Source organism: Acomys russatus, chromosome 14 (genome assembly GCF_903995435.1).
Source record: "Acomys russatus chromosome 14, mAcoRus1.1, whole genome shotgun sequence".
NCBI lineage: Eukaryota > Metazoa > Chordata > Mammalia > Rodentia > Muridae > Acomys > Acomys russatus.
In genome coordinates this window covers 11,363,241-11,389,004 of record NC_067150.1, presented here as the reverse complement: position 1 = coordinate 11,389,004, position 25,764 = coordinate 11,363,241, and the positions used below count along the sequence as shown (strand labels likewise).

The window sequence follows — 25,764 nt, the reverse complement described above, 5'->3', positions numbered from 1 at the left end:
CTTATTCAGGTATTTTGTCACAAAAAAGTAATACATCTTCATCCTGAGAGCAATAACACTCCCTGTTATGTAAACCACAAGCTCAGTGACATGAGCTCCATAAGAATTCTCAATTAACCCTATTTCCTAGCAGAGTGGACAGTGCTATTCCAGGAAGGTAATCTCTCAGACAGTTTGTCACTGGCTTGCTACAGATGCTAAGCCTCATATTCAGCCACGGACAATATGCCTGGGTTGTATGAGTTTATCATCATTTGTGCCTTGACTGCTGATGAGCAAGAAACCAAGCATGGGGAATGTTACAGGTTAAAGAAGAATAAGTTCTCCTTCAGGCCCAAGGGACAAGCTATTGTCCCTCTCACTTCTTAAAAAGTCTCTTTTAAGGAAAAATACAATAAAGAAATGTAAAGAGTTAGCAGGTGCTAACTATTAAGGCATCTTTTCATTTATTAGAAATCAAGGACACTGAATTTGACAGATATTCCTCTTCTCAACACACACACTCACACACACACATACATACATACACACACATACACACACACACTCACACACCAGTGTGGCTTTTCTTCTGTTTATCCTAGGAGGCTGACAGATTCATTAAATGGTCTTTCCCACCACTTGGTGGAATAATTTGCATGCTAAATGAATGTAGTGATCATTTGGGTCTATATAGTGATGTTTATACAGAGTTGGCCTCAGTACTCCTCCCCCTCCCAACTTCCAGCTCATCTTTTTCTCATGCAGATTTTTGGGTCCAATTATCATCATTAGCATCTTGAACCAAAATGCTGAGTTGTGCTAACAAGTGAAATCCAATGTGAATTTTACTGCCAAATAAGCTCATTAAATCTCAGCCACCGTGAAATAGTTCTGTTTAACAGAATTAGAGAGACACAGAGTTCTGATGTCCTGAGATGACTCCACGTGAACTTTGAGTAGTCAAGGAACATTGTCATGCCAATCAGGGAGCCTGACATCAAGTTAGATGGGGAGTGATAGATGTCATGGGCCTCCCATGGGGAAGCAACAGGAAGGGATGTCAAAACAACTTGTGAGACTATACTAATTATCCACATTTTAAATTTTTTATTAGCTGCTCAAAAAATATGAAATAGAAATACATAAAAAAAAAAAAAAGACATACTTGTCTAGAATGGGCCCCCAAGGTGACCATCAGCATTTAAAACCAGCGTGTTTACAGAAACAGTGGCAGCAGTGGCAGCCTGGTTTGTCGTAGCTATTCAAACAAGACCCAGAGAATGGAACACAGAGGGCTCAGTGAGATGAATGGGACATGTTCATTAGTGGCGCTCCTGCTAGACAGAGATGAGGGGGACGGCGGCCACGCCCTCCACCAGCAAGGGAGGGCTCTATCAGCCCTGGAGAGCAGCACTAGGCCCTGGAGGAGGCAGTGTCAGCTGTGGTGGGGACAGGCAGCTTTCCCTTATCTCATCTCCAGTCAGGTAGCACCTGAAAGGGACACTTAGCCAGAGAAATGAACTCAGGAAGAGCAACTGGACGTGCAGAGGTGGCGTTTATGAAGAAGGGTTTTTCAAAGATCTTAATTAAGCTCATGGATTAGTAGAGAGACACACAAGAAGGAAGAGGCCCACAAGCTTATGTGTGGGCTTCTCAAAGGACAGTCATAGTATACTTTTTTACAGTCCTAAACAAGATTCCAGCGGATTTGAAGTTGGTATGGCTGAAAGATTGCTTAAAAAGCTCGAAGAGATCACAGGGTGGTTTTGAGGGCTACCTGGAAGGGTTACAGTTGCTTAGTTAAAACTCTAGGTCTCAAAGATGCAGGAAGCCGAGGCATCCTCAGCCACCATAAACAGAATCAGCCTGCTTGCTTGTGAGATGATCAGTAAGCATGCAGAAGGGGACAAGGGCCTGCTCGAGGTCCCAGTTACGCAGGGCTTACGCTGAGATTAGTATTGTAATATCCTTAAAAAATATTGTCTCTATCCTGGTAATTTTTACAGTGAATATTCCTTGTACTATAATCCTTGATTTTTTTTTTAAACTGGCAAGAGGCTTTAACCAGACTCTGGGTTGAAGGGCTCCTTTTTCTTCCAAAGTCCTTTTAATTCTCCTGTCTTTCTCTCCTGCCTCACTGGGACCTGAGTGGGTCTGGCGGGATGCCTGGAATTAGGCAGGTGGCCATGGGGAAGGGTTCCAAATGAAGAGCAAGAGCCAAGGCAGGGAAACGAAGAAGCATCCAGTTCACCCACAGACCAGAGCAGGGATAGACAAAGAGTTAATATGTGTTGGTCCATGACCAATTTCCAGTTCTATTTCACACTATCAGATTGTGTTGACCACTCTCTGTGACCCTACAAAGGAGTTACATTCAACTCCCTCCAAAACTTGAAGAAACTAAGACTTGGAACCATCAGTTGACAGGTCCACAGCTGCAGAGCTCATAACTGGCTGAACCAAGATTCATATGTGATCATCTTACTGGGAGTTTTTGTTACCTACAGTCCCTTACTACCTCCGTGCAACTAGAGAGGGAGCTTGGAGGCCACCCAGCCTCCCTCGCTGCAGGCATCCTGTCTGCTTTACCCCTGTGCGGAAATCCAGCTAAGGCTTAAGCACTAGCCCAGGGTCTTTCCAGATGATCATACACCACTCCGGCAAAATCCCTCTTCTTACATTACATAGCCTCAGCCTTTGCAGACACAGAGAACCTGCTCGCTCATTCCTGCTCTACATTCTGCCTCAAAACAGCTAAAGAGAACAGTTATGATTCCTTGGGTCCTCTTTTCTGAGCCAACACCAGTCTTCTTTACTCCTTGGTACTAACAATTATGTGCTACCAAGGAAGAGAAGGGGCAAGCATGATAGGGCACAGAGGAGACCTAAAGGGAGGAAGTATCAGCTTTAGTTGGCAGAGTTCAAGAAAGACATTGAAAGCAGTGAAGTTTGTAATGATAGGATTTTGCCAACCAGGAATGTATGTTGAGCAAAGAAGGCAGTGAGCAGAAAAACCCAAGAATTTGGGTGGGGTAGAAAAATGTGTGGTGAAATAGATCGGCTCAATCTTTATCCCCACAAAGCCCAAAACAACATCAGGATATCAAGAAAGGACAGAGCTCGGCTGGGCTGGTCAGAAAGCAGTAAGAGAAGTTCTTGGAATGGATTCTGTAGGACAGTGAAGGAGACCTTGCTGGTAGATGGCCATGGTGGTGCAGTCTAATAAGTGTAACAAAATAAAACGAGGGATTCTGGGGCAGTATAACACATGAAACTTGGCTTTCAGGGTTTTTTTTTAAGTAGACAATAATCTAAATTGGATGTGTTCTCAAGCTACAGTTTGTTGGTGCTAATTGTGTGAGGACACTACATCCACACAAGATGGCTCCAGGGAGGATGTCTTGATTAGAACGAAGTTTGACCATTAGTGAAGTGATTTTAAAAATTGGATGAGCCAAGCCTTCTAGAGCCTGGACATGTCTCTGCTTCTGAGAAAACCACAGAGACTGCTTCAAATCGGTATTCTCAGGAGATTATATCCCATATCTGTTTGCAGGCCATGAATCAAGAAGGCATCTCCCTGACTTACAGAGCATTTGCCCAGACACAGCATCCAGCAAAGCATGTGGTTTGGGAGGACTTAGCATTAGTTATTGGACTCTTCAGCATAATGAGGCAGTGACATAAATCAAGGAATGGGCTCAGCTCAACGTGGCAGCTTAATAATCACAGCTAGATGCTGATGTATTAGCCATTGCTGCAGACATAATCCCAAGGGACGCGGGAATGCTGTGTCGATGAGGAGAGTCATAAATATGGAAGCAAGACCTTCCAAAAGTCTCCAGGGGACCACCCTTTGCCCTGCACAGAAGCACAGAAGCTTCAGCTCAGGTGGTTTAACTGTTGTCAGCGCCATAGAAAGCGACCAGATATTTCCACCTAACGAACTGCAGGAAGTGGGAAAGTTGCAGAAAACAGACGCATCCTGTGTGCATGTCCCCAGTATATAAACAGCAGCCACAATTGAGGTAGAGACGATATGTCCGTATCTGAGGGGTAGGGGTAGGGGTGGGGAAGGGGGATGGGGAGGAGATACATGTGTCTGAGTTGGGAAAGTTAGAGGACCAAACCTAAGCTAGAAAGCATTGAGGGACTGTGCAAGACATAAGAAAGGTAGCGTGTGCCTGAGGTGGACACAGTGGTGGCTGTATTTGATATAAAGAATGTGAAGGAGCTAACGTCTGAAGTGTAGACAAGGTGAGGGGTTGTACCTGAGCTGCAGAGAGCAGGAGGTATCCTTCCTGAGACCTCGTAGGAGAGGGGTTATGCCTGAGGTGGAGGTGATGGCTTATGCCTGAGGTGGAGAAGGTCCGGGGGTCGGGGCTCTACCTGAGGTGGAAAATTTGCAACAGAGTTGGAGGTAAGGGACTGTACACAGGCTGGAGAAGACAGGAGCTGCGCTTGTAGGCTGGCGGCTCTACATGGAGTGCGGTTGGAAGCATAGACACGGAGCTACGTGTGCACCCTGTGAGCCTGAAGAAAAAAGGGCTTCAGGCCTTACGTCATGCCTCCAATGCACACGGTATTTCATACCATCTCCCAGCCTGCAAATCTGACTCAAATCAGGCAGCAGATAGAAAGACCAGGCCTCTGCCATCTTGACAGGTCTTAGTGTCGCCAGTTTCACAGCCTCACTCAAAGTCTTCTTTACAACTATTTCCTCAGGCACTGGCCCATTCACTTTTCACAACACTATAAAGAACCTTTGTCCTGATTTTTCTGAAAGGCAGCCATGATCCAGAAACACTAGGCAACATGTTCAAGGCCATGGAGTAAATAAATTAGATAACTAGGCAGGTCTGCAGCTTGTCAATAGGCTCAGGACCCTTTCCCGTCACACTTTCATCCTTTCCTCGGGGGACCTGGACACAGGGAATGTAGCTCATTCCTCTGCGTCATGCTGTGACAGAGGCTACTGCTGCCTGGTCCTGCACTGGCATACGACAAATGGACTCATTTGGCTTGATAGAGTGGAAGCCTTCTCCCTTCATGCCCACTCCACAGTGATGGATGCCTGGGGATGCAGAGCCTGCAAGTCTATGGCCCCCACTCCCCGAGCTGTCACGGAGCACAGCACAAGTTCATTAAACCTGGATTATTTAATGATAGTTAATAAGATAAACTTCCTCCCAGAAGCCAACAGGAGTTGACACTGTCATCTCTTAACTGGTACTCAGGAGCTGATGAGGTGCTTTCTGCCACCAGAGAGAGGGTCTTTAAGGCTCTTAACAATAATAGGTGTGCACAGTTGCCTGGGAAGGAAGGATGTAAACACGGGACTTCTAAAATCAGGTTAACCCTTCAGTGCCCACACGATGCAGGATGGATTCTGTGTACCTAGAAAACATTAGACATATACTGAAAAGAACATTTCTCCACCCAAAGTATTCCCTAGGCCCCAGACCTGGGTCCCTCAGCATCTCAGGAGCACCTGAGGCCATGTCCCCCAGACAATATACGCTTCAGAAAGGACCCAATTCTATGACAGTTTACAGAGAACAGAGAATTACCCCGTTAGATGTGGAGTCTCTCCTGATGGGAGGAAGCTGGCTTTTAATTATTTTATGTATTTACTTGGAATAAACTTGTTGACCTAGCTGCATCTGCCCAAAGGAGCATACAAAAGGCAGACTGGCCTGCAGGCTCAGATTTGCTGTCGCAGTTCCTTAAGCCACAGGAGAGTGGGCCTGTGAGCTGAGCTCCCTGACAGGCAACTGGACTGTCATTTATGGCAGTTTATTTATGTTGACTGCTTGTTTATAGCTAAGCAGATCCCAAGCTGGAATGAAGGCAAAGGACCCCTGCAGGTATCTAAAGCAGCCAGAGTCACATTCCTTACCCAAAATTGTCCCCTTTGCAATAGAGAGCTTGTTAAAACCAAAAAGGAGGAAGAACCGACCGAAGTCACAAGCAGATAGAATGAAAACACATGTACATTATTATACGCTGAAAGTCGTTATTCACCTTATAATTCACTTGTAGTGTGTGAATTGCTGTTTTTCATAATACTCATTCTGCATTTCCCCTAGTGAGAATTGGATTTAAAACATTCGTTAATTGGTGGCTGTGGTTTAATTAAATGCATTTCTCTGTATTATGACACAAAGCCTCAAGAAGAAAAAGGGCTGAGGGCTTGAGATCCAACTGCTGGTAAGTGAATTTGTGCTTTAACTCAAGGTCAGAGATTCGACAGATCAAGTGACAAGTCCTACACTAATTATCGTGATGAGCATGGTAGTGAGAGGCCAATCGTGAAAACAATGCAGAAATATCTCAGTGCTGAATTGTCTCTGAAATACAGTTACTACCTTTAGTTAGATACACTCACAAATGTTAAGTTTTAATGTGTAAATATTATTACAATCTATATGGGACTAAATACCATTACTGTTATGTGTCTACACTTACCTAAGCATCCTTTCTTCTTTGAAATGTTGGCTTTTAAATTTGCATTTTGAGAATGTAAGATTTCATAGCAGTTTAGTGGTTACATAAATCCAGAACAGACAATAAATAACATCTATAGAGGTATGTCAAAAGTGCAGTGGCATATGAAGACAGGATCCCTACATATACTGGAACAGAAAAATAAAAGGAATGTTAATCAAGAACAACAGATTTCTATACATAATCCCTTCTTGGAATTCACTGCTAGCTGTAAGGGGTATCTACCCATATAATCCAGAAACTAGGGGAGGGGAATAGGCTGAAAGAGGGCTTTGTGATATGTTCCCATTAAAGAAGCTTTGTGATATGTCCCCATTGCCACCCCACATGGTTACGGATAGTTAGCTTCTGGCTCTTATACTTTTCAGCAAAGCCTGACTATTGCTCAGCATTAAGAAGCATCCTAGAAGGGCATAGGTTGTCTTTGCCTGAGACAGACTCAGCTAGTGAAAGAGTAAGTTGACTGTAAACAGAGTTTAGTCATGCATAAAGCTGTGCCATCACCATGGTTGGCTCATTCCTGTTGCTCGGAAGATCTCACCCTTTCAACCTGGATTTAGGGCATCCTCTTCCTAATGAAGAGGTCTGATGTTCTCCCGGGAGCAGAGCATCTGTTTTCTGGGACATCCCTTGCTCTCACATACCTGTCAAAACAGTGACTTGGTATGTAATTTGTGTGCGTGTGTGTGTGTGTGTGTGTGTGTGTGCACATGCGCACGCGCTTCATGCCTATGGGTATCATTTTCTGTCACTTCTGTAGATCCTTGGCTTATTAACTCATTGTTCTCAGTTACTTTATCAAACTACTACTTATAACTCAACAAGTTATTATTTGTTGAATGAATATGCCTAAACTTATTTTAGAACTGTTTGTCAGAGCTCCTTGAAGTGGTTTATGAGGTGGTCAAACATCAGTTAATATTCCATCAATACCAATGAATATATGAAAAGCATAATGACTTAGGGTGAAATAGATCTCAAGCTGTGTTTTGGGATGTTGGATCATGTAGAGTCATTGGTAAAACTCATTCTAAATATTCAGCTTAAAATTCCTTCATCTTCTAAGGCTGAGAGCTGGCTCAGTGTCAAGAGTGATTTTTACAACTTGCCTGTAGCAAAGATTTTATGAATCCTAAGTTTACCAGTGCTAGCACGATGGCCCTTCTTGTGGACCACAGTTCTGAAAATGCTTGTAGGTAGTTAGTACCACCTTTCTGCTTTCTCCTGGGTGAAGATGACTATCATGGGACAGTCCTTAATGACCAGAAGAGACCTCATAGGGAGGACTGCTCAAGGGCCAGCCCCTGCAGATGAAGGGAGAAGCTGAAGTCTGGTGTGGTCCTCATTCAGAGGGAAAGAGCACCCCAACCCATCACGGAAATCGCCATTCCATTTGAGGCTTAATTTTAGCTGATTCACTTTTCCAAAGTCCTTTGGCATTTACACTCTTGCCAGGTTGAAAATAGTCCCAAATACATTTGAAATGCCCAACGGACCTTGAAAAAACATGCTGCTTTCAGTGAGGCCATACCTGCCTTCACCCCAGATCTGACCTAATGCACCTCGGTCCTAGTCTGCTTTAATCTTCTTTTAAGGATGCCCCTTCCAAGGGATTAAACTTTCATCAGACTAAGATTGAATGAAGCAAGTGAAATGGAGTCCTGACTCGGCCATATATTTTATAGCTGACAGGAACTCCTTATAGTTAATCAATAAAATACCACATGGCACAAAGCATTAGGAAACAGAATGAGTTGTGCTTTCTCAATTTAGAATTAGGCTTTTATTTAGGAATATGTACACACTACCCATCTACCTTCCATTTGACATCCCTTCCTCCTTTCCTCCTCCCTCCCTAAAATCAACAGCTAACATCTCTTACAATCGACCTTCAAGTTTTTCAGAGTGGTAAGGGTCTGTAGAAGTCAGACAAACCCACAGTGCTCACAAGTGACCTCTATGATGTTGGGAACTTTCTTTAGTCCCTCCTGACAGAGTCTTGGTGTGATGTTCTGTCTTTGGCTAAAATGGGCCGAAAAACAGTTTTGGCATATTTGGGCCTATTTGGATGAGCTCTGGATTTCTCTTTGCTCTTATCCTGCATTGGGATGTTGACAGATACAGAGATCTGTGATTGGCACCGATACCCAGCGATGACGATCCCAATGCCCATGCTTCTGAGTGAGCATTTGTAGCTCACTTAAGATCACTTATAGCCCAGACCTTGACAATTTCTTATGATCCATAAAATTGATGGTAAATCTCTTTGTGTCCTGATGATGTTTCTTCTGCCTTTGCTACAGGAGGAGTGTGCCCAGGGTCCAATGATCCATGTGTGGAGAAACCGTGTCCAGACGACATGCAATGTGTAGGTTACGAGGCCAGCAGGAGACCATTCCTCTGCCAGTGTCCACCAGGGAAGCTCGGAGAGTGCTCAGGTACAGAGTGGCATGAACAAATCAGGGTTGGAGCTCCTGCTGGGAAAATCTTTTCCTTTAGTGAATGGCTTTGACCAGGCCCTTGCAGAAGACACATTTATGTGTGTACAACACTTACCTTCAGAATGGAGCCTGACCAGTGTTCACGCTCATGCCTAGTTGGGATATGTCACAGCCACTCCAGGCTGAGGAGACATGAAGGCAGGGCTCCTATGTAAAGCAGAGGCCATCCCACGGGTCCACAGTCATATCGCATGGCTGGTAAGAATGTGAAGATGTGGAAGACCTTCTGGTGTTCAGAAGGCTGCATGAATCTGTAGGGAGAAAAAGCCAACAGAAGTTAGATCTGAGCCAGTCTCATCAATTTCCCATAGAATAATATCAGTTTTGAATATTAAATAAGCCAGCTCTTCCCCCAGGAAGCTCTAGCTAATGCCATGTTGCAGAAAACTGAGATGTTCACCTCTGCATCTTAAAGAAGAAAAATCAATGTTAACATCATTTTCAACCAAATAATCTCTTACTTCTGATCTTTACCCAATTTTAACATTTTTACTCAGTTTTTTTTCTCATTTTATTTCACTTTTTTCCTCTAAAGCTATCTTCATTTTTTACACTAGGAGGATCATCTTTTGTGATAAGGTGTGTTTAACATCCAGGCACACTGATACCAATTTTGGAATCTAAGAGATAATTGCTATCTCCTGTAAGGCAAACTCAACAGCATGGGCTGTGGGTGATGGCGAGTAATGTAAGTGATGATAACCACAGTAATGCTAACAGGAACATGAGCTATAATGACTAACGTATTAAGTGCTTTGCTGAATGAAGGGTCCTAGAAGTTCAGCTTTTTGAGAAGTCTTATAAAAACAGGAACCAAACTCTATCATGGTTGATGTCCAGCATAGAGCTGAGCATGAAATGAAGGGAGAAGTAGGAAGCTTGAGCAAGTCACTGACTTGTCCCTACCCAATGCACACACCACACACACAGCAGGTCACTGATGTGTCCCTACCCCAGCATACACGCCACGCACACAGCAAGTCAGTGACATGTCCCTACCCAACACACACACACCACGCACACAGCAGGTCACTAACGTGTCTCTACCCCAGCACATATGCCACGCATACAGCAAGTCACTCACTGACATGTCCCTACCCCAGCACACACACCACACACACAGTATTTCTTTCTGCCAATTTCTTTTTTTTTTTAATTTTTTATTAATTTATTCTTGTTACATCTCAATTGTTATCCCATCCCTTGAATCCTCCCATTCCTCCCTCCCTCCCATTTTCCCCCTATTCCCCTCCCCTATGACTGATCCTGAGGGGGATTTCCTCCCCCTGTACATGCTCATAGGGTATCAAGTCTCTTCTTGGTAACCTGCTATCCTTCCTCTGAGTGCCACCAGGTCTCCCCCTCCAGGGGACATGGTCAAATATGAGGCATCAGAGTATGTGAGAAAGTCATATCCCACTCTCCACTCAACTATGGAGAATGTTCAAATGGTATATACTCACTTATATCTGCATACTAGCCCAAGGGGCATGCCTTCACTTACCAGGAAACTGGGACAGAGGGGGGGGACATCCTATTGGGACTCTAGATGAGAGAAGCATGGGAGAATAGCAAAGTAGAAGGATCCAGAGGGTCCTAGAAACCTACAAGTAGAACATTATGATAGGCAGATTTGGGCCCAGGGGTCCCGCTCAAACTAAGGCACCAGCCAAGGACAATACAGGCGGTAAACTTTAAACCCCTACCCAGATCTAGCCAATAGGCAGAACTTCCTGCCAATTTCTAAACAGAGAACTTTCTATTGCTGATGACAACCAGCCATTTGCTTTCTTTTCATTCTCTCTGCTCTTCACTCTCTGAAGCTATTGATCTATTTTCAGCAACATCATGTTGAAGAAAATGTTAAAAAAATTTTTAAAAAGATGTTTAATTCAGAATCAAGCAAATTTAGGATCTGGTAAGGTAGTCAGACCACAGTGGTAACTCCTCTTTGAGGAGCTCACAGACATGCTTTCTGGGATACCTTACTTTCCTCTGAAAACCCCTTTTCTCATAACCCTCAAGCTGAAGCCTATACTTTTCTGACAAAGAGAGAGAGTTTGTGTGTTTCATAAGGGAAGCCTGTAGCTAATGACTGGCAAATGGAGCTGTGACGGCACAGGGCTTCCTTTCTTGGACACCTGACATTAGTTGGCTGTCTGGTACTAGGATATCTGGAGAATACAAGTATTCCATGAAAGTGGTTTGACTGACTTCTCCTTGTTCCATAGGATACTTCTTAATTTTTATTTAATAATTCTTTTTACTATGAGGGGTTGATGTAGACCCTCAGGCAAGGCAAACATTCCACCATCAGGCTTCAGCTTTCTACTGTTTTCTCATCCATCCCAGCTGACAATGAACCCACTCCATTACCAAGGAAGGCCTTGGCTTGAGCGCCTCCTATGGCAGCCTCTCCTGTTGCTGGGATCACTGGCATGTGCCACCTGACCCAGCTAGGCTCCTACATGTCTAAGGGAAGGCAACGTGGGGAAGGAATCAAATGATATCTTTTAATAATATTAAGCTTGGAAAGAAGAAGTTAAGAATCTAATGACACTAAGAAAATCCACCTGTGGAAATACCGAGCCGCTCCGAACAGGAGACACATGGGATATTTTTGGTAGCCAACTGGTTAATAGTTTAATGGTGTAAACTTGTGAACTGACAAGATCCTTGGGCTCCATCCCTCAGCTGCTGTAGTCTGTGATCAGCTTTCCAGGTGTGTGGGTAGCTTCATGGGTCCCTGATCACTGCTGGGATTTTAAAAGAACACTTGTGCTATTGGAATGGTCTTTTCAGGGCACACATCTCTCAGCTTTGCTGGAAACAGTTACATCAAGTACCGGCTCTCTGAAAACAGCAAAGAAGAGGACTTCAAGCTAGCTCTGCGCCTCAGAACCCTGCAAAGCAACGGCATCGTAATGTACACTCGGGCCAACCCATGCATGATTCTGAAGGTTCGTAAAACGGGCTGCATGCTCCTGCGGCCCGGCTTTTGTCCTTATTTGTCATGGATGTTGAGAGAGTCTCCTGTCAAAGGCCAGGGCAACTTCAAACTCCAAACAATCCTCCTGCCTCTCAGTGCTGTGATTCTGAGCATGAGGCACCACACCCTGCCCACAACCACTTCTTATATGGCTACACTGGCTGTTAAATTGGGAGAAACTGAAATTGTTGTCTTGGGAGTTTAGAAGACCAGAACAGACAGACTTTGGGATAAAAGAGAGAGCAACAGGGCTGACGGGCGCCAGCAGCCTCCTCCTTGTCAGTGGCTATGTTTCAATACTGGCTGCTGGAGATTAGATGCCTCCTTACAGAAAGACTATGAATATGCCCCTCCTTTATACGCCAATCACCCCAAACTTCATTAGGGCAGATGTCTCTGTGAACAGGTTGACTGTGTCCTTGTCCACCACATGCTGTCTCCACACTTCCTGGCGACCTTGAGCACATATATTCCATGTATGCTTCCATGACTCAAGTCACCCAATTTTTGAAAATCTTTTCCTGACCTCAGAAGTCCTCCTACAGCAGCCAGGTTTCCTTCTATATAAATCTGGCATTTGTATGCAGCTCGAGGCTTCTAGCGCCTGCGCGATTACACTAAGAATACTAACAGTTGCATCTGCATCTCTCTAACTTTGAATTTAATATAGATTTTCTATGGATATATTATTCCCCACTTACTTGGTCAAGAAGAACAATCCGGAGAGTCTTACGTGGGCCCCCAAGGTTGCTTAGCTATTGAGTGACAATGCCTGACCCCACCCTGCAGTGAACCCCACACCATGCTCTTCACCCCCAAGCTCCCCTCAGCTCTCCTTCTTGACACTTGAGCTCATGTTATCACAGATCACATCCTGTACATGTATAGAACACATCCACCTTTTAGGTCTGGGAGATGAAGATCTGTCCTTAGGGCTTTTCATTTCGGTCTATTGTTCAGGCTCTTTAGAAGTCTCAGAGCCTGCCTAGTGGAAACTGACCATCGAACAGGAACAGCTAGGAATCTAGTGGGGAGGAGTCATACCTTCTGAGAGGTGCCAGGGCTCAGGGTCTCTGGCCTCCCCTGTCCCCTCGCAAGTTCTGATGGATTACTGTGACACCAGTACTTTCTGTTAGATAATCTCCGCACTGCACTAAACTTGAGAGGATACAGAATGTCATACAAGGATGGCTTGATTCTAAAATGAAGCTTGCCATCTGCCCTTCCCTGGCAAGTATACTCCTGGTGCACCTGTCTGGGGACTGAAGAGAAGAATCAACTTCTGAGGTAGCTAGCACTCATGATGGAGGTATGTAGCACCTCACGAAACAAATGTGTTTCTGAAGTTGCACAACTGAATACCTAAGGATGAAATCTAATAAGCTAAGGCTGGTTGCTAGTTGAAGGGACATTCTGTGAAGGCCTTGGGGGTGTGGGCCATCACTGACCCCTCTCTCTTCTTTCTCACCTGTCGCATTTGCCCACAGCAGGAGGCAGCTATACTGAACTGTGGCAGTCCATGTGTGCGTGCTGCCAGCAGCATCCTCACAGGGGACTTGCTGAACTCTGACCCTTGCACGCCATGTGATCTCATTGGCGTTAGGTGCAGTTGTGTGCCTTGTGCTTTGCTTCAAACGCTGAGCTGAAATGCTTGGCTTAAACAGCAACTCCTGGTTGCCTGTATTTTTCCCAGGCAGAGTGTGTTCTGTAAACATGTGTTTAAGACAATCAGGAGGCGAAGGGCATCCCTTGGCATCTGTTGAAGAATTGCATGGTGGTCGGGAAAACCAAAAACTTTCATGGACAAAGTGTCACTGTAGCCTGCCTGCACTAAAAAACACTTGCCGTTATATCTCCCGCTTACCTCCCTGGTTTCTAAAAGAGATTTGAGGCTTACCATAAACACACAAACTCAATAAAGATTAAAGCACCATTGACATGAAAATAAAAGGTTACGATGTAATTAATGAAGTCTTAAAAAGTAAAGTATCATGATTTTCTTTTAAAAACCAGAGAAAATACATTAGTTAAGCACAATCCCACTTCTGAGTTTCCGTGCAGCAAAGCAAGAGTATAAGGAGCCGAGCCTCCTCTGTGCCTACTGAAAACAAAGTACCTGGTTTTCAGAACAGACAGAAGGTGAAATAATGGCAGCTCAGAGCTTTGTGTCAAACTTTTCAGCATCAGCTGGAAAGAAGACAGAAACCTTGGTTGCTAATCTAGAAAGAAATATTCCTATATGTAAGAAGTATTTAGGAGTGGAGCATGCCAATGGGTCTTCTATTCAGATGATTCTCAGACATGGCTTGATAGCCCAGAGCTGGTGGCCTACCTACATTCATAAGCTGTATGGGCAGGCCTCACAAATTATGGGCCACCGCAGAAGTTTTCAGGGTGCTGTCACACAACCATCGATTTCTGATTCCTATGCCCCTCCCTAGTGGCAGGAGTGTGCATGTCTGCCTGGGAGGAGGCTGAGACTTGGAGGCACTAGTTGACGTGTTCAGCAAGTCATAGCTTGGAGACAGTGAGTGTGGGTGTGTGACAGGTGAGCAGGTTAGAGGCACTTCACGAGTTAAGAAGAGGTCTCAGGGTTGACCGGAACACCCGCCCATTTCTTCATCTCTTCCTAGGATTATTTTTTCTTGAAAGTACCCATCCCCGTGGCAGACAGCCATTAAGTGGCTTTGAGGATACAATATTGAAGGGTATTCTTTCCAGAGACCATTTAGTGATCCTTGTGATGATTGGTCTTAACTGAGAACTTGATTAGATTTAGCAGCATGTGGGGATGGGTGAGGCATACATCTAGATATATCTGTGAGAGAGTTCTGAGATAACTTTCTGATGAGGAAGGACTTACCCAAAAATGTGGGAGACTCCAAAGTGATGAGACCCATAATTTAGCAGTTTCTACTTAAAATCCTACTGTCCTATGAAAATTACTTTTATGAATCTGATTTCTTGTCTCTTAATCTCCTGGTCATTGAAAATTGGTCCAAGCACACCATTGATTTTACACAACTCTGAAAATGTAGATATTTTATGACAAAAGGGTATCTATCTTTCTCAAAATCATGGATAACATTGAACAGAATCACCACTGCCTGACCAATAAGCCATTTCAGTAGGATGGCTACAGACTTCTTGCAGCTCAGAGACATCCCAGTCTCCACTGCAAGTCTCCCCAGTGCTTTAGTTTGAAGAAGTGTCATCTTTTGCAAAGAAAAAGACTTTAAAACTTGGTAGACAGAGGACAATTAACTACTATGAGAGTATGGCTTTCCAGTGTGAAAATGGCTCAGATACTTCAAAGGGAAGGAAGTGTTCTTTTATCTCCCTGGCGCAGCATTCCTATGATTATTAACTTTTCATGGGGTACCTTTGGGCACTGATATTCTAGAATGCCAGAGCAGCAAGCCTGATGGTTCGGAATGCCTGGGATCATGAGAATGCAGGTGATGTTTCGTTGGGAAAATGTGAACACTATGGCCACTGGCTTCTTTCACTTAGCAATGCTGCTGCTGTTTTTCTAACGTGGGGGGGGGGGGCGGCGGAGCAGAGAACAATCTAAGCTGTGCTCAGTACTCACAGAGATAATTTTAGTTCCTTACGTGCAGAATTTTGAGTGCATAGGTGAATCAGATTCATGTCAGTTCTTCTGGTTATTATCCAGAGGCAATTGGTACTAATGGGGGAGGGGAATCAACCAAATAATATGTTAATTAAACACTCTTTCCTAGAAACTTAGATGAACTGCATTTTCACCAGCAGATTTTTCCATGACAGACTAAAGACAATGCTCTGCAGTCGTGGGGTAAAACAGCAGATGGGCTGCTTCATAGGAAGGTGTCCCCAAAGCCAGAGTCTATCATTTTATTACTTACACTCACATACAGATGTGGGTATTATCTATGCATTGTCACTGAGCAAATTTTCTGTAATTTACAACAGCCATTCAGTCTATTTTACTAAACAACAACAAAAACGAGCAACCGCATATGATTATAGGTGAAAGCTCTCTGACAACAAATGTTTGTTTTCAGCCCTTTCATATCCAAGCATGTACATTACTGAGCAGTGTGTGTGTGTGTGTGTGTGTGTGTGTGTGTGTGTGTGTGTGTGTGTGTATACATACTTCATGTGTGATGTAGCCAGCCATACTGCGGCAGGAGCCATGTACATCTCTCTGTTCTCCAAACCCAAACCCCCTTGAGGTAGATGCAGGTTTTCTGGAGAGCAGGGATCTGGAGTTCAGCTCAGCTTTTCCACACTCTCTGGCTCTGCCATGCTCTCACAGTGCCAGTGTTTATGAGGCATGAATCCATGAGCTTGACTTGCAGGTGAGAAATCCGTGGAGTCACAGAGCAGACATGAGAGGCACTGGATTGTTTGCTTTGGGAACTTTCTGAAACGGGATCTCTGTGTGGATAAGTGCTCTAAGAAGGCACAAGTTCGTGCACAGTACACAAAGACCAGCGTGGCTTATTTCTGTAAATTCATTTAGTGTTTTAGCTCTTTAGCTGCTGGTGATATGGGAGGCATGTCCGTGCTGGCTTGTCATCTCCTTTCTTTCTACTTTTCTTCTCTTAACAAGTGTCTGAGTGTGCTATGCACGGAACTGCAGATGTCAGCACATCTCAGGACAGACAGACAGACAGATCATCCCGACACACACACCTCTGGGACAATGGACTCCACAAAATCGTTTTCTAGATCTAGAGGCTTTTGTCTCATGGTGCCATACTGTGAATTCCTTAGTGGCCAAATATAAGCTTGGCTACACGGAGAGGTAGCCCTCGAGTACCCAATCCTAATGCCACAGAGCATTCCTAAGAAACACAGTCCAGAGGGGAGCACCAAGGGTCAAAGGCCATTCCACAAAAGCAGGGAAGCCTAGGTCTGCATGGCCGCTGAAGCCTGTGCATGCTCTCTGCCAGCTGGGACCCTTCAGTGGTATGGTTCTCACCTATGGGCGATGCTCCTTGGTGATAGCCTCCAGGGGATGCAGTAGATGCCCTTTCTCAAACAGGCGGGTCTCCCCTGCAGCACCCTGATCACACATTGGAATAGCTGTGCAAAGAGCTGACCAGAAGGTCCTGCTGCTGAATATGCATAGACTCTAAGCCAGGGGTGCCCAACTCCCAGCCAGCACATGCTATGCTAATATAGTTATAAATGCAATTCAACACAAAAGCATAAACTTACTTAAATGGTTATTAGTTTTCCTTCTGTGAATTTTACTTTGTAACTCAATCATACAATCCCAAAGTATGAACTTCATACTTTTATAGATGACAAAATCATGCCCCAGTGCCATTCAAAATAAATGTTTGTATTCTTTTGCAAACCATGATGAGGTAGGCTATGAGTTGGACATCCATGAATGGACTATGTGGCCCAAGAAAATTGTTCTACACACAGTGTGGCACAAGAAAGACAAAAGGCTAGACATGCCCCCTGCTGTATACAGTACCCAAGTCTGGACTCAAGGAACGTCTCTTGTCTACATGGAGAACAGTGTAGGAAAAGACAGGCTGGAGAGTGATACCAATGTTTAATACAGAGAATTTAACATCCAAGCAGCACACAACGCTGGGCAGCAGGAAGCCCTTGCTGCTATCTGACCTCTTCTCTCCCCTACATCACACTCTTGCAAACATATCTGGTAGCATAAGTGTGTGTGTGTGTGTGTGTGTGTGTGTGTGTGCGCGCGCGCGCGCGTGTGTGCACAGTCAACATGTGACCATCCCCCACACTAGACTAGCGAACCCCAGATGGGCAGAATAGATTAGCTTAGCTGCTTACCACATGGCGAGCACCCAGTGAATATCGGTGATTTCATGGAAATCATTCCTGTGATGGGGAGGGGTGCAGAAACAAGGTATCTCAATGGGTCTTAAAGGTGGGTGGGGGAATCCACAGATAGAAACTTACTCAAATGCCATTTGAGCTTCCTGGCCGTTTCTATGGTTGGGAGTAGGAAACGCTGAGAAGTGTCAGGCCTGTGTTTTACTAGCAGGCAGTGGCAGGCTTAGTTCACACAGGTTGTAGCCGCAGGCTGGATGGAGCACTTGCTCGGTTGGGACTACATCGTTTGGGATCTAGACTCATAGGGGCTCTGAATTTCTTCTTGCACAGATTGTAGAAGGCAAGCTGTGGTTCCAGCTGGACTGTGGCAGCGGCCCTGGGATCCTGGGCATCTCCAGCCGTGCTGTCAACGATGGAAACTGGCATTCGGTCTTCTTGGAACTCAATCGCAACTTCACCAGCCTGGCCCTGGATGACAGTTACGTGGAGAGGCGCAGGGCGCCCCTGTACTTCCAGACGCTAAGCACAGACAGTGCCATCTTCTTTGGTGCTCTGGTACAGGCGGATAACATCCGCAGCCTGACAGACACGCGCGTCACACAAGTTCTCGGTGGCTTCCAGGGCTGCCTGGACTCCGTGGTGCTCAATCAAAACGAGCTGCCCCTCCAAAACAAGCGCAGTAGCTTCGCTGAGGTCGTGGGTCTGACGGAACTGAAGCTTGGCTGTGTGCTCTATCCGGATGCTTGCCAACGCAGCCCCTGTCTGCATGGGGGCAGCTGCAGCAACCTGCCCTCTGGCGGTGAGTGCACATTTCTGCAGGCACCTAAGGGGAGAGAGGCATGCACCAATAGTATGCACCCTCACAGCCAGCCCCTCCCACCTTCTCCAGGACCCTCCTAGAGAGGATGCTCACCGCGCAGCCCTCCCACACTGCCCTTCCACCCGCCACAACCCACCCCAAGCCCGTCCCGCATGCATGCTCAGATCTGAATCCTCTGTTCAGCAGCTTAGCCAGTAACTGGATGCCATACTATAGATGTGACCACCTCTTCCTTCCAGACTTCAGCTCCCTATAAGGCGTGATGTCAGGAGCCACCTGCTGTCATGGTAGAAGGCTGCCTTGATGTCACTGACTGGAGCTGTTAACTGGGCGTGGATCTAACTTTACCAGTAACAAAAGTAGGTGGGGCAGTGAGCCTGCCTCCCTGGAAAGAGAATTAAGAGTAAGGGTGTTTGGAGCCTGCTCTTGAAAAACAAAGAGAGGAAGCTGGGGGATACCTCAGCCAGTTGGTGCTTACCTTGCAGGTGTGGGAATCTGATTTTATCTCTAGGAGCCATATATTAATGCTAGTTATGGTGATGTGCAGCTGTAACCCCAACAGTGGGAAGATGAGGCCAGGTAACCCCTGGGGTCAATGGCCAGCCAGTCTAGTAGCCTATCTGCAGAGTCCCATGCTGGAATAGGCCCTGTCTCCAAAAGAAAAGATGAGAAGCGCCTGCAAAACAGTTTCCAAGGTTGTCCTTTGGCCTTTGCATCCTCTCATTACTCCTGAGCACAGGAGCTCACTCATGCACGAATACATGCAATACAAAGAAGTGAAATATGCAGAAAACCTCAGGGGGGGGGGGATGCAGTCAAGGGCAGCAGCTCTTCTCTAGCCCTTTCTTCCCCAGGTGCATCCTCAAGGGGAGGGAGCAGGGAAGAGATGGGGCAGGGAAAGGGAAGGGACAGGTCCATGGCCCATTTCTACACTTGTTTAAGGCCCAGGAACCTGAGGTTTAAGACTCCCAGCTCCACCTAGGTGTGGGTCTGTGTGGAGATCATCGTTCAGGCTTTCCTCCCTGCGGCTGGGCTTTGCCCCCTCTCTGCAATACTGGCTGGTCCCTCCAGCCCCTTTTCGCAGAGCTACTCAGCAGCCACCAGATTAGCGGATTTAAGCCTTCTTCACAATCACTTGAGATTCTGCTCAGCATTAGCATCCACTTGTCGTGCAGCCCGACACTGAATTTAGAGTCCATTTTAATATTAGGACGTTATAAACTGTCCGTGGAATGGTGTGGTGCAGGAACACAGACAGCAAAGTTGTTCAGACTCACATATGTCACTGTCACAATGAGGGCCCGGTGCCCTGGGGGAAATTTCTACTGTCTCAATTTAAGAAATCTATTTGCTGTTTTTACTGTCTCAGCAGTATATGTAAATAAAGGCTGGTTATGGTGCCATAATTCCCGAATGATGGGCAGTGGCTCTCAACTAGCTGCTCTGGAAAGCAGCCCCTCATGACAAATCATGGACAGTTTTTCGTGAGGCAAAAATACTCTACCAGTGTGAGCCACTGACAATATGTGAAAGGGCATATAATTAAATTGGGTTGCAATGGAACACCATGCCATGTCAAATCCTGGGTATGCAGCCACAAATTGTAACATACTTTAACCATGCCAGGACATTGTTTTTCCTGGCAAAGCTACGGTTTTTCAGAGAGGGTTATCTTTAAAATAATGATAGTCACTGAACAAAGGGGAAAGACTGGAATCTGGCTCAGCAGGGTGCATTTTAACTGCCGTGAAGTATGTGAGCTAAGTACGCAGAGCAGATGTTATATAAGTTACTCTAGGGCCGCCTCTAAGAAACACCAGTTTTCTTCCTGGGCTTTTTTTTTTTTCTTTGTTTTATTCTGTTTTGTTGGGTCAGAGTCTCATATATCCTAAGAAAGCCTCAAACTTAATGTGTAACCAAGGATGGCCTTAGATTTCTGATCTTCCTGCCTCTGCCTCCTGAGCCCTGGGATTCCAGGCACGCATCCCACACTCAGTCTATGTGCACTGGGCATCAAAACCAAGGCCGCCTGTGTTCTACGCAGAGACCTACACAGCCTCCTATACTTCTTCCTATACCTGACCCTCCCTAATGATCAGACTTGCCTGTATATTGTGCAAACCTTCTCTCTTTGTACCCCGAAGCTCTATTTTCTTCCATGCTGGGCATTCCTTCTTAACTCTGGGCTCTTTGGCAGGTTCTCTTCCTTTCAAGGCAATGTAGTCTCTTTTAGCTCCATTCTTTTCTTTGCACATAAGAGGGTATGCTTTCCTATGCTTTCCTAAAATGATCAGTGCACCCTCCCTCACCCCCATTTGTGTCACCATTTCCCTGCCCATGGGAGGAGGCCCCACAAGGGCAGCATTCTCCCCAAGCCACTCTAAACCAGAGACTCTGGTTCTGGAAACATGGTTCCAGGCAGAGCAAGGCCCTCCTAACAGAAATGTCAGAGGTCTTCTGTGGCATACGGTGGAGCCAGAGATGCGGGACTCCTCTTTTGCTGTGTGAGGGGGACCTATGGGCTTCTTTGCTGTAAAGATGAGGTCTTGGCCTCAAACAAGGGACTAGTTTCTAATCTCCATTTTCTACTAATACCATGGGCATTTTAAAATATTTTGGTTTTGTTTGTTTTGTGTGTGTGTGTGTGTGTGTGTGTGTGCAGCTGTTTTGGCTACATATATGTCTGTGCACCACATGCATGCCAGGTAGCCAAAGAAGCCAGAAGAGAGCATCAGACCCGCTGGAACTAGAGTTACAGGAAGTTATTCGCTGCCATGTAGATGGTGGGAATATAAGTTGGGTCCTCTGGGAGAGCAGTCAGTGCTCTTAACCACTGAGTCAGCTCTCCAACACCTACCATGGACATTTTTGTCATATCCTTGTTTTCCCTGCTCAAAAAAAAAAAAAAAAAACAAAAACAAAAACAAAACTCTTTTACCAAATTAGGAGAGTAGGGTACAAGAAAGGAATGGGCCAAAAATCAGGCCACTACTTCTTACTTATGGCACTGTTAAATTAACCATAAAATTGCTCAAAGAAACATCTTCTTTAAAAGAACTGTGCAATTAAGTATAGCTACGTGCTTGTGAATTCCTTCTGGTTTCCAGAGAGGTCCAGTCACAGGGCCACAGTCTTGCACTGCCAGGTCAAAAGGTAGAATGCATACAGTATTTACTCCCAGAGAATATTTGAGTTAAGGAAGTAAACTGAGGTTCTTAGAGGGAGGCCCTTGCACATGATAAACTAGCAGCAGAGTTTATTTGAACATCAACCTGTGTTTTTCTTTAACTCTCCCCTGTGGATCACTGATTTACCATCATCATCCTCTGGACCACAGAATAATGCTGGAGGGCTGGTTGTTGGGTCTCCTGGCAACAGACTCCATTCTTAAACTATGGCACATTGTCCTAGAGCATTAATAATCTTGAGAGCAGGCAATGCACAGCAAGAAGCATCGCCTTCAGGATTCTTTCCCCAACTACCCCAAAGCCAACCAAAGCCTTGGCACAAGGACCAAAGAGTTGCATCTACTAGCCTGGAATGGTACAGTCAGCAGCTCTGACCAGCCTTCTAATTCTTCCTGCCCAAGAAGCAACCCTCAGGGACCCAAGCGAAGTCAAAGCACAGAGGGCTAAATTGTAATGTGACTCTTATAAATCAACCACAAAAAGAAGACTCCCCCTTGGGAATGCCTTAAAATTATATATATTTCACAATCGTGACCTGGAAACAGCAATCACCATGGGGAAGAAGTGACTGGGACCCCAACTGACCCTTGTATTTTCAGAGCCATTGGGTGAGGCACAGACCATAGAGCACCCACATTCTGACTAAGGCATGCTCAATTCTCCATGCCTCATGATGTGCAAGTCAAGACAATTAAGGGAAAACACAGTGGAAATTACGTTGTAATCTGGTTAAGCAATGCACCAAGCCATGCTGCGGCCAGGCCAGAAGCAATCACTCAGACAGCTTTGCACGAACCTCGAAACTCTAGTCCTGAAGGAACAGTGGTGAGTTTTCAGTAGGCAGAGAGACTAGCTTGGGTGCACATAGTACTAGAATATTGCTTCCCTTGAAAATGTTTACATACAGAGACATTTGCTATTTCAATATTCTGGGACTATTCTTCCCTTCTGCTATCCTCTCCCATTTTACAGACTAAACAAGGCAGACAAGTTAAGTAAGAGGTCTAGCATCCATGCCTGGGAAAGTGAGAAGCCAGAGTTTTACTCCTTTCTATACTCAAGTGTGTCTCAGGGACAGGTTATATCATCATTGAGGATGCTAGAAAGATGCGCCACAGACCCCGCCTGCACCGGATGATACACTCTGTACCTCAACAAGCTCCCTAGACAGTGTTCTGACTTTACCTTCTGTCTCTGAGTCGCCATGGAAGCTGGGCCTTGGAAGCTGGAAGACTTTCTAGCTCCTACGTCCCTCTGTACTGGAGATAAAGTTTACCTGCTCTGCGCTGCATCAGGTCACCCAAGGAACTCGTTAGAATGAGGTTCTGCTGTTGAAGAGTCTCTTCATTGTTTATTTAAAAAGAAGACCTACTTGCTTGCTTCTGTCCTCTGCTGGGTAGTCAAGTTATATTTGCAAACTCCTGAATGTTTTGCCAAGAAAGGTTCAAGAATGGTGAGGAGGAGGCACAGCCCCCAAGCATCAGAATCTACAGGAGTTCAGGCATCTCTGTCTTAACAAGGCACATCGAGAACCACTGCCACTGGGGGAAATCCTAGGAGTTCTTTATCAGCAGTGGTTCTGGGCATCAGAAAGAACTCAAATCCTTATGTGTTGTGACACAAACGCTTGACTGACAGAGCTAGTTCCTTAACCTGCAGTGATTGGGTTTATAAGCCACAGAGGGGTGAAAGTGACTTTAGACTCTGCAGTAATTACAATATAACACTAGAGCACCCAGTACCTTTGCAACACATTGACTTCTGGAATCTAGGAGACTTGTTGTTCTCTCTGACATGAGCATTCCCGAATGTAATTGACCAGAGAAAGGAAAGAAGTTCTCAGAAGTCCAGCATCTTGGGTGTGGCCACATGCAGTGGATGGGCAGCAGACAGGACTCAGGCTTGGACCCAGGTCCTCACCACACCCAGGTGCCCTCCCAAGTCATGACTGTTCTATAAATCAGCCAACATGGCAGCAGATGATGCTCTAGGCCTCGGGTGCTTTATATGCGTCTGTCGATACTTCCACCTCTGTGCAGTGGACACTGTTTCCTTGTCAAGACTGTGGACACAGGGAATGATGTTCCCCTCACCCCTTACCCTGATGAGCAGAACAGAAGGTTGACGCAATTGCCTGGGTGAACTGGGTCAAAAAAAAAAAACCCTAAGTAAAGGAATAAGACAGGAATTGTCTTGAATTTGCTACACTGCCCAAATTTGCTCCATAATTGCTTGTTCCAGTTCTATTTTTTGCATTTAATAGGTTTTGCGATGTTCTTCATTGAGTGAGGGAAGGAGAAGCACTTTAAGTTTGTCTGGGTGCAGGTTTCAAAACCATCTGCATGGGCTATAACTGGGAGTGTAAACAGGAACACAGATTTGGAGGCAAGGCTTAAAAATACACTTCCCATGTCACCAAGATTTGACGGGAAAGAAGCTGTGGCTTTTTTCATACACATATTTTAGTGCTGCTAGGGTCATTTCCCTTGTACAAACTCAAAAGTGCTACACAGCCCATCTGCTCACTGGCTTCGATAACCATAAAAGAACCATCTTACCTAAGTTCCTGTTTCCTCATTTGTAAAGTAGCCATGATAATAGTTGCTATTTAGAGATATAATGCATGCAGTTGTTACAAGAAGCACATGAAATACAAGTCATAGAAAGAACTTAGAACTTTTCCTAGTCGTATGATAAGCTATTATTCTGGTTAGTGATTTTGTTACTTCTTTCATACCTCTCCTCCAAAATTAACTTTTATTCAGACTTTGAGAAATTATACAATGAATAATTTTCTTTTATATTTGTGACAGTATTAGATAATATCTATGATCATTTGATGCTTTCTGGATATCTCTAGCAATATGTGTGTGTGTAGGTATGTACATATGTATGTGCTGATGTGTGCATATGTAGGTATGTCTATGTGCTGGTATGTGTTTGCATATGTGTAAGTATATATGTATGTATGTTTATATGTGTGTAAGAGTGTTGTGCATCTGTGTGTGTGTGTGTGTGTGTGTGTGTGTGTGTGTTATAGCAACATAAGGGAGTTCTTAGGAAGAACAGAAACATACATGACTATGTTCTTCTAATTATATTTTGGCTCCCAGGAGGAATATCTATTCTTGTCTGTCTTACTTCTGCCCCCCTGGAGAACTATGTGAAATTTACACAATTCTTGGCACATCATTAGTCTCATTCAATGATAATTTCTAGAATCCATATGGTATTGTAGAAAGCTCTAGGACTCGGGAAGCCTGGTTCAGACTCAATTGTTTATTAGTCCTACGTCCCAGAACAACGTCATGGTTCTCCAGTTCCCTGCGGGGGAATGTTTTAGTGAGACCCATGCCCTTCCTAGGATCATTGTGAGCCTCTGTTGAGTGACTTGAAGTGAATTTTAAAACACTAAATTACTAGATCACTTGAGTTTATTATGGCAGACTTGTTGATATAAAAATTATTAATAATAGGTTCTGTGGCAGAAAAATGAGATTATAACACCAGGTAGTAATAGGTTAATTTTGATAAGCAAGGCTTTCATAGAGGAGGAATAATAGATATCATTATTTACTAAAAATCTGAGTATTTTAACCCAATAGTTATCCCCTCATTGTTTATCAAAAATCTTCCACCAAAATTAAACATTTGAAAGCAGATTTGTTCCCAGCGCCCTCTTCTCCTTTGTCTTATGGGTCTGCGATCACAATGTAGATCTTAGACAGAGATATGCTCAGGGAGATGGCGTTAAACACAGGTCAGAAGAACACTGCCCTGCCTGAGTGCCAGTCCATCCATCTCTGTGACCATGCGGAAGGACTGTCCTCTCTAGAGTTAGGTTTCCTTGGCTATACACAGAGTTTCTGGGCTTGCACCTCTGGTACTTATCACAGATTCTTCTGTAGCTATGTGCTGTGTCCATGCCTACTGAAATGGAGGCCCTGGCCTACAGTGTTTGCTGAT

General features: G+C 44.9%; 1 protein-coding gene across 1 annotated transcript in view; it reads left to right on the top strand.

Moving 5' to 3' along the window:
- Nucleotides 1-25,764, top strand: part of Fat3 (FAT atypical cadherin 3) — a 615,276-nt gene that overhangs the window by 576,189 nt on the left and 13,323 nt on the right. Inside the window, exons 20-22 of the mRNA XM_051155934.1 lie at nucleotides 8,793-8,927; nucleotides 11,793-11,950; nucleotides 18,121-18,589. Coding sequence (XP_051011891.1) covers nucleotides 8,793-8,927; nucleotides 11,793-11,950; nucleotides 18,121-18,589 — 762 coding nt within the window. The remainder of the gene's footprint in view (nucleotides 1-8,792; nucleotides 8,928-11,792; nucleotides 11,951-18,120; nucleotides 18,590-25,764) is intronic.